We start from the raw sequence: 9,612 nt of genomic DNA, 5'->3' as shown, positions 1-9,612 counted from the left end.
ATACAAGCATTTATTACATGCCTCTTTTGCATCTGGACTGCACTTTCCAGGAAACCACGTGTGGTCGTGACAAAAATGTCGGTATACTTGGGCGAAAGCCTCAATTCTCGTCCTCTGTAGTTGTCAGTTTTTTGTCTACAGCCTTCTGCAGGCTGTCAAAACTAGTCTTGAACTCCTGATAATCTTTCATATCTTCCTTGATCACGTCCACAGTTTTTCTTATCTCGTCATAACGCTTCATTTTTTCACGCAGTGATGTGGACGATTGTTGCAGGGTCTGCATACTCGCTTTGAGTTCTTTCACATCTTTAACTACATTATCGAGACTTTCCTTTTGAGCTGTGTTTTTTTCTGATAATGATTCTTTCAGTTCATTTAACAGCTGGACATCTTTCTTGACTTCTGTAAGAGCGGCTTGCAAATCTGCCAACTCTTTAGGTTTTTTTGAACCTTCAATCTTTTCTGATATAGTGGCTTCAAAGCTGGCCTGCAGTTCTTCTGTCTTGCGATTGAAACGTTTGTTCAGCGTCTGCAAACTGACTTGCAGCCTGCGAATGTCATCATTTGTGCTTTGGAGGTTGGATAACTGAGTAGTTATGTCATCCATTTTCTTGTCATTGTCACCACTCCTTGTTTCACTTTTCTCTAACTCGAGCATCTTTTCACGGACCTTGTTAAGGTCTTCCGACAGAACATCGATACGATTGTTTGCATCCTTAGTTAACTGAAGTGACTCTCTCACAAGATCATAGTCTTCAAGTTTCGCTTTTAGGCCAGAAACTTCAGCAGTTAGCTTAGTAAATTCATTTTGATCTTTTGTGTCTTCCATGGAAGTCTTCAGTTGGGCTATGGTGCTATCAGTTTTTTGCACTGTTTCTTTTAGAACTTTTATTTCTGCCTCACATTTTTCAAGGTCTGTGCGGTATTGTTCAACACGTGCATTATCGCCTTTGGCTAAATTACCAGCATCCTCCACTACTTCTTTCATGCTACCCAAATCAGACACTATCCCTTCAACTTTGTCATGAAGAACACTGTATTTCTCCAGGTCATGTTTGATGGTTGTCAGGTCATTAACAACCTGCTCCATGTCCTTGTGTTTTACAGTGGACTTCAGCTCATCAATTACCTCCACACACTTCTTTAGCATCTCGACTTGTTGAGTAAATGCTTTCTTCTTGTCGCCAGAACTGCCAGTTATATCCCCAAGTAATGTTTCTTCAAAGTCATTGACAAACTCCATAACATGCTTCATATCCTGGATAGCTACAATTGAGCTCTTCAGCTCAGCCACTGTGGTGCTCAGCATTGTGTACCCTTCCATGCTATCTTTCAGTGATTCCACATTCATGACGATGTCTCCGATCCTCTGATCTATGGTATCCTTCAGTGTTGCCAAGTCCTCGATGCTGGCCCCATAGATTCTCATATCATCCTTAATTGCCTCAAACTCCTCTGTCACATCTGCCATGTCAGCCTTCATCTGGCTCCGCAACCCTGAAATGGCATTGACTAGTACACTGTGGTCGCCCTTCTCGTTCCTCAACTTCTGCACGTCCTTCTTGATGACCTCTAGGTCCCGAGCAGTCTCATCTTTCATCGCTTGCATTTTAGCCGCCATCTTGCGCACTTCTTCAGACATCTTGTTCACTTTCTGCTGAAGCATAGCGACCTCTTCAAAGCGCGCTCCTTGCTGCATGACTGGTGGCTGCTGTGCCGCCGCCGCCTGGATATGCGGAGCCATCATCTGGTGCTGCGCCATGGGCACTGGTTGCATGAGCATTTGCGGAGGCATCCCTGGCGACGATGCAGTAGATAACGTTTGGTTCTGCATCGCTCCCATGGCCATTGGCTGGTCGCCAGCGGGCTTCTGAAGGGTGGCAGTGGCGCGCGCCGGCGATCCTGGTCGAGCAGCGGGCGCTGCGACCCGCTTGCTGCCGTCACCTTTGGGAATGCGGGAACAATCTTTGCGCGCATGACCGGGCACCTCGTGCAGCTTGATCTTCTTGCCGCACATCTGGCACTGGACAGCCTGGAACTCGCACTGCTTCAAGTGTTCCTTCATGCCCCGCAAGGTGTCCAGGAACCGACAGCCGTTGCGGCGGTTCACGCACGCCACACGAAGCGACATCAGCAGGTCCTTGTTATTGCGCTCGAACTTGGCCTTACTGGTCGCTGTCTCCACCTGCGTGCAAGAAACAGCCGCAATCATGTGCGCTATAGCCATCACAGGCTGGGTGAGTGTTCGTATTGAGACAGGTACCGCGCCCATTTTAACGCAGAAATGCATTAAACCGCCACGATGGCTCGTTTTTACGCGCTTTTTTTTTTATCGTGCACGAACACTGTGTAAGAGCTTATAAAGCTCGTTCGATCGAAAAGCCGTCGCCGTAACCCAATTTCGGCTCGGGTTTTGTCTGCAGTGTTCGGAATGTGGTAGGAAAAAAATCCGCGGTTTAACTCTGCTTGACCGATTAAGGCATGCGAAAGCACTGTTTTGAATTGTTTTGGTTGGCAGTTTACCACAGAGAAACTGGCCTAGCGATGTCAGTGCAGGTAAAGTCCCTGTAGGGGGCTGGAAATTATTCCGTAGACTGCTAGCTCCGGTAACTTTTTCCCTCCCGCCTTGCCTTCCCATAAAGGGCGGCTCAAGGATCCAGCATGAAGTGCGACAGATACTGAAAATTTCCTTTCCTGTACACCAATTTGCATTACGCATTGTTCCCAAGGTGCCTGTGTGGTCGAAGTTTCAGGAGCCCTCCACTATGACGCCTCAAAGCCTGCGCGGTCGAAGTTTCAGGAGCCCTCCACTATGACGCCTCAAAGCCTGCGCGGTCGAAGTTTCAGGAGCCCTCCACTATGACGCCTCAAAGCCTGCGCGGTCGAAGTTTCAGGAGCCCTCCACTATGACTCCTCAAAGCCTGCGTCGCTTTGGGACGCTTAACTTCATGAACTACGTCTACCTGGTTTGTTTTGGGGGAAAGGGAAAAGTTTTATCTGCCCCACTCCTCAGTGACACCTACATCAACCGGACATACAAACTTTAGACGATTCAGGTGGTCCAAATTACTCCGGAGCCCTCGACTACAGCACCCCTTTCGCTTTCACTCCCACCTTTTGTAGCGAGAGCTACACTACGCCAGCCACTTCGCCGTGATCGCACTTTCGTCGTGGTCGCACTGACCTTGAGCCGTTGCCTAGCAACCGCTAGAATAGTTGGGAACTCGGGCCTTTTCTTCTATACGGGAGGGTGATACCACAATCAGCCTGCCAAAACCTTTGCATTCACGTTATTCCTAGGCCACGCAGACACGTTCATACGGTTCGGTTAAAGCAGTTTATGCTATCGCGTCATCACAAAGGTGGTAGTGAGAACAGAAGAGGTGCCGTTGTGGAGGGCTTCGAACCACAGACGCTTTTGCCTCGTCGCACTTTAGTGATTAAAAGTTCCCCCTATGGCGTAAATAAATCTGAAACCATAGAGTAAACCATTATGTGCAAAAGCCATGTCTACTTTCAAGCCGAACCTAAGCGTAGCCATGCAGATAGCTCTCGCGTAACTCCAGGTTTAACTACAAGCTAAACCATAGCTAATTTGTGACGCGAAAGCTTCATTGGCCGCGATGCAGCGATTTCGCCGTGGCACCAATTTCTACCGCGGCCGCACCGTTCTTTCCACTTTCACTCAAACTTTCATCCCTTCCCTCACGGCGCGGTTCAGGTGTCCACAGAGCAAGTGTACAGGTACTACGCCTTTCCTATGAATAAAACGGAGAGGCAGCCATGGGTTGTGCGGTGTCACCTTGAACAACCTTGACGGTCAAAGCCACATATTACGCCTTCCCTTTCTTATAAACCACTGTACAATATACATGAAAAATATGAAAACATGATTAAGTGTAGACAGATACCGCGCCTTTTCTTATAAACCAATGTACAATATACAAGACAAAATGAACCTGGTTAGGTGTAGGTGCCCACGACTCCGCGGAGTCCACTCAAATAAATAAGGCTCCTCCCTTCCCCAAAACCTAACTTAAATAAAAATTATGAAAAAACCGCGGATTGAAAAGTGGGTGTTAAACAGGCTGTCGCTGCAACACTCTGCTTTCGCTTATCACTAGGTTCAAGCCATGCTTAAACTTCCATAATTTCCCCTTCCATTACGGCGCGGTTCAGGTGTCCACAGAACAACTGTGACAGATACTGCGCCTTTCCTTTTCTGTGAACCAATTATTATTGAAAGGCCCTAAGCTTCCGGATTAGTATTTTTCGCATTAAACCCCGCCGGGGTGGCGCAGTGGTTACGGCGCTCGACTACTGTTCCCAAGGACGCGGAATCGAATCCCGGCCTCGGCGGCCGCTTTTCGATGGAGGCGAAAAGCAAGGCGCCCGTGTGCTGTGCGATGGCAGTGCACGTTAAAGAGCCCCAGGTGGTGGAAATTTCCGGAGTCCTCCACTACGGCGTCTCTCATAGCCTGAGTCGCTTTGGGACGTTGAACCCCCCAAACCAAACCTATTTTCGCATTAAAATGGCTTGGAGTTTAGGGAGTGTGCCAGCACATATTCAGGTGTCCACATAGGTCTATACATGAACCGAGCCTAAGGCAAGGGGGAAGATGGGAGTGAAGTTGGAAAGAGAAAGTAGCCGTACTGGAGGACTTCGAATTTCGACTACCTAAGGGTTATTTAACGTGCACTGACATCGCACAGCACGTGGACACCTCTCCATTCCGCCTCTATCGAAACGCAGCCGCCGTCGGCCGGGATCGAACCAGGGTACTCAGGCACAGTAGCCGGGCATCTTAAACACTGCGCCACCGCGGCGGGGCGACTTTCCTAAAAAAAAAGCATTTACAAATTAAGTGTAGGTGTCTACCGAAAAGTAAGATATGGCGCCTTCCTTTTCCCGAGCTCCTACTTAAACGAGGAATTTGGTTCGGTTTTGGGGTTTAACGTCCCAAAGCGACTCTGGCTATGAGAGACGCCGTAGTGGAGGACTCCGGCAATTTCGACCACCTGGGGTTCTTTAACGTGCACTGACATCGCACAGCACACGGGCGCCTGCTTTTCGCCTTCAACGAGGGGCGGCCGCCGAGGCCGGGATTCGATCCCGCGTCCTCGGGCACAGTAGTCGAGCGCCCTAATCACTGCGCTACTCCGGCGGGGCTAAACGAAGAATTTAAGAATTCGCGTATTGAGTAGGCGGTGTTTAAAGGCGCTATCGCATTTACTTTTACAGGGAAGCTCGAGCGTCCTCTAATTTTCTTTTTTATGGTCGTGGCCCCTTAATATGTGTATGGAAGTGCAAGACGAAGTGCAGCCAGATAAAGTCGCCGGAGTAGTGGTGTCTGGGGTTGTTATAACTCTGAAACCGGGTTTTTGAACTTGCAATGAAATCGCGCTACAGAAAAGTCGCGCGCTTCAGTGGCTAGAATCAAGTATTATAGTCGCAAGCTGTAGCTTCGTCTGGATTTAAACGTGCCTCACGACCGCAAGTCCTCTGGATCAGCTGTCGAAGGCTCTAGCCATTGAGCCTTCTTAGCGGGCGGCCATCCGCGTTCATGCAGCATGATCATTAGCAAAACATTTAAAACGAAGAACATGGCGCCTGAGCTGCCATTAGTACAGCGCGCCGCACCTTGTCCAAGGGACAGACGATGGTGGGGCCCTCCTCCTGTTGGCGGAAGCAGAAGCTGCAGAGGACATGCTTGCAGGCCACGCTCGCCGTAGTGGGCGAGACGACGCCGCACAGCGAGCACAGCTTGATCTCCCGCGAGAAGGTGAGGAACTCGACGGGGGTCCAGTCCGGTATGCCCAGATCGTCGAAGCCGACCAGCATGCGCTTTTCGCTGACGCTCGCCATGGACGGCTCCGACCAGGCGTAGCGGGGACGTAGGCCCACCTTTTTCGCGGTCAGCGTGGCGGTCGATCGATCGGCAGCGGCCCGAAGCAGCGAGACGTTCCCGGGATCAAGGCGGCGGCGGCTGCGGCGCGAGGAGCCTGCTGCTGCTGCTGCAGACGAACGCGCATCGGAGCGCGCGCTCGTGGCTGCTGGCGTGGCTGCCGCCGCTCGAGGCACTGGGCCATGCTTCTCGCATTCGCGGGCAAACCCATAATTATTAACAATCTACGGCCCATCTCTCTCACCTCCTGCGTAGGGAAAGTCGTGGAGTAGGCGGTACCTGGCTCACCCGATATCTTGAAGAAAATGAATTGTACGCACACACCATGTTCGGATTCCGGCCCGGCCTATCCACCCAAGGTATACTCCTCCAGCTTAAGGAAGAAGTCATACCCCCGTTAGAATTTATGTCGTTCGTTCCTTTTCGGAAGGTTCTTTAAACCCTTCCTGTTATGTAGTTCGGCGTAGAGAAGACCAGGAGGCGTACTTGAAGGTGAGGATGGTAGAGCATATATTTACAGCATGACATATATATATACAGAGAGTAAAACTGGAAGTTCAAATGAATTTACAAAAAACAACACTGCGCTACTTTACTCTTCGACCTAACTAGTTAAAGCCTAAGCAGAACAGCCGCGTTACATGCCTACGCATGGAGCCCCAGCTCAGACTGGACTGAACTCTCTTGGATCACGTCTTATTTTACACCTTCACACAACAAAGAAATAGGGGCGGTCATTTTCAGAGGCCAGGCGCACACATCAACTGTCCAATAAGGAAATATGCTAGATGGGCACAGCCCCATGTGTTGGCCTTAGCCTTTAACCCAGGGCCCCACTAGCAATACAAATTACAATAAACAAAGCACAGCGAAACTTTTCCCAGTGAGGGTGTCGAACCCTCTCCTCTCGGGAGACTCTTCCCACTTGTCTCCCGCACTACGCCGCCCCATCCACGCTGCCGCTGCTGGCTGAATCCTTTCCACAGTGCATTGCAATGCGCCACCCGTGTTTACCACTACGAGCAACGACATGGAAAGTGAAAGATCAACCAGCCGCCATTCTGCAGGCCTGGCGCCGGATTAAAGGGGAGCTTCTAGCTTACGCGCTCTGAGCACAATACCCGAGTCAACTCCTGAATGCTTCTTCGGGCGCTCTTTTGTCGCATCTGCAGATAGTATAAACTTCCTTTCGCACTGCTCAAAGTCGCAGTGTAAAAAAAGGCCGAAGGGTCATTTGGGTGCTCGCTACCGGTCAGTACGAAGGGTGCCATACATGCGAGCACCCGGCAGCACGTTCCGCTACGCATGTTCCCATGAATGACCTTCGGGCTAAAACGGTCCCGCAAATCCGGCGCCGACGGTCCGATCGGCTCTCCCCACCCGCGGCGCGCTTGTAGAAGGGGGACCGCTTCTACAATACCAGAAGCAGACAGGTGGGTGGCGGCGTCGTGCAGAGACGCGCATCTGCAAGTGATTATCCTCGGGCGCGGCCCTACAACCCCCCTCCCCCTAACAAGCCTTTCTTCAGGACAATTCTCGCTCTCGACCTCAAGGGGGCGTTTGATAACGTAAAGCACCACTCTATTTTGGAAAATATGAGCCACATCAATTGCGCTGCAAGAACCTATGCATATGTAAAACATTTCCTTCACTGTCGTGCCGTCTACGCCGGCCTCGGTCTGGCACAAGCCAGCCAAAAGGCACACGCGGCACGCCGCAGGGTGCTGTTCTATCACCCTTTTCAATATTACTTTAATCAAACTCCCAGCCCAGCTAAATCAGGTATTACATCTGCGGTACGCCTTCTACGCGGATGACATCACTATTTGAACCACGGCCTATTCTACCATAGAAATCGAAGACCGCCTTGAAGAGGCCGTAACCATCGTGCAAGCCTATACGCGGCTAACTGCGGCCTTACTTGCTCCCCCGAAAAGTCGGAGTTGCTGGTACTACACAGCTCCCGCCAACGTAGATCCACTGTTGAAGTCAATCTCAATGGAGACCCAATACCACAGTAGGACACCATCAGGGTTCTAGGCTTTTATATCAACGACAAGGGCAGAAATCGGTGCGCCCTCACTCGGCTCAAAAAACACGTCTGTAGGTTGCGCGTATGATAGCCAGCTATAACAGGGGTATGCTCGAACAAGACCCCCTGCGCCTGGTTCAAGCACTGATCATTAACAGAACTGTGTATTCGACAACCTATTTGCACCTCAAAACGGGAGACTATTAGAAAATTGACGTCTTTATACGAAACGCAGTTAAAAAGGCGCTGGGCCTGCCCCAAAACACTTCCACAGAACGCCTTTTGCAATTAGGTGTGCACAATACAGCCGAAGAACTCCTTGCCGCCCAACGCGCCACCAAGATTGATCGACTAGCAGCAACCCGCACGGGCCAGACCGTTCTTATGGACTTTGACCTGGCTAGCCCACAAGGTCTCGTACAAAAACAGGCTATACCGCCCGGGTGGTCAAACTCGTTCATAGCCAATCCTCTACCCCGCAATATGTATCCTCTGTTCCACTGAGGGCACCGGAAGGCGCGGGCCAAATACACACAGGAAAAGTACGGGACGGACACTGAATTCTGCTACGTAGACGCAGCAAGTCAGAAGCGGGTACACGGCAGCGGTTGTGATTTACCAACAACATTTGGTTGATGCCATCACCGTTTGCGATTACAATATAGAAGTGGCGAAGGAGGTGGCCATTGCTTTAGCCACCACGCATACCACCTGCGCCTATATAATCACAGACTCTATGGCTGCCTACCGTAACTACATCAAAGGACGAATATGTCCCCAGCCTGCCAGAATACTGAAAAATCATGGGCACCCCGAACAAGACAAATGCCTCGTCTGAACACTGGGAATGCCCAGCTTTCCGGCACACGGGTTTTTAGTTCGGCAAACTGGCAGCACGCGGCATATCACAGTGAGCTCCTCATTTCCCTTTTCTGCTGCCCTTCCCTCTCTCGCACCGGCCAGAGCTGCCGGGCTCAGCGGTGGGGCTTTTTTACGGTTGCTCCGTAGACGGGAGGGTGGGGAGAATAGGAGACTCTGCACCACACACTTCTTTTTCTTTGTTTTTCGCGTCCCCTTTTTTGAAGCTGGATCACCGACCACCACAGGGGAGGAGGTGGTAAGGGGAGGGGGCGCGGGGAGACGAAGCTCACGCGCGGGCACTAAAGCCCCAGGGGCTTTAGCGGGCACCAGTCCCTCGCTTTCTCACCACTCGCATCGTCGCGCGGTTGCTCGCCGCAGCTGTCTCCGCTGTCCAAGCGGAGCAGCGAGGAAGTCAAGTCGACAAGAAGGCTGGCGCAACGATGACCGCGTCAGCGCAGCACTGGCGCACTGTATGTACAGTCCAAGCCATAATAATACGGAACATGCCTCGGTGATAAAAACTCTCGCAACGCGTAACCTAGCGAATATTTGGAAGTCATCATCATCATCATCATAATCAGCCTGACTATACCCACTGCAGGGCGAAGGCCTCTCCCATATTTCTCCACTTAATCCGGTTCTGTGCTAGCTGCATCCACTTGACCCCTGCGAACTTCTTAACCTCATCCGCCCGCCTAACTTTCTGCCGCCCCCTGCTACGCTTTCCTTCCCTTGGAATCCAGTTTGTTACCCTAAGCTACCGTCGTGTCCGACGAAGAGTCGGACACGACTGAACGCCTGAACTGAACTGAA

At 51.1% G+C, this 9,612-nt stretch overlaps 1 protein-coding gene across 1 annotated transcript; it reads right to left on the bottom strand.

Annotated features, from left to right (window-relative positions):
• Positions 1–100: 100 nt before the first annotated feature.
• Positions 101–5,866, bottom strand: LOC146208646 (uncharacterized). Its single transcript, XM_084579017.1, has 2 exons — positions 5,642–5,866; positions 101–2,185 (listed from the first exon to the last, which is right to left on the bottom strand). The coding sequence occupies exons 1-2, from the start codon at positions 5,864–5,866 to the stop codon at positions 101–103; spliced, it is 2,310 nt and encodes a 769-aa protein (XP_084435143.1).
• Positions 5,867–9,612: the final 3,746 nt, after the last annotated feature.

This window comes from Amblyomma maculatum, chromosome 1 (assembly GCF_055883805.1).
Source record: "Amblyomma maculatum isolate TAMU_Amacu chromosome 1, ASM5588380v1, whole genome shotgun sequence".
Taxonomy (NCBI): domain Eukaryota; kingdom Metazoa; phylum Arthropoda; class Arachnida; order Ixodida; family Ixodidae; genus Amblyomma; species Amblyomma maculatum.
Note: the sequence above shows the minus strand (reverse complement) of the source record. Positions and strands in the feature narration are given on the sequence as shown.

Excerpts from the sequence above, each read along its gene's own strand:
- LOC146208646 (XM_084579017.1), bottom strand. The coding sequence starts at position 5,866 with ATGGCGAGCGTCAGCGAAAAGCGCATGCTGGTCGGCTTCGACGATCTG. Across the intron at positions 2,186-5,641 it reads TCGTCTGTCCCTTGGACAAG|GTGGAGACAGCGACCAGTAA; the intron begins GTGCGGCGCGCT and ends TCTTGCACGCAG.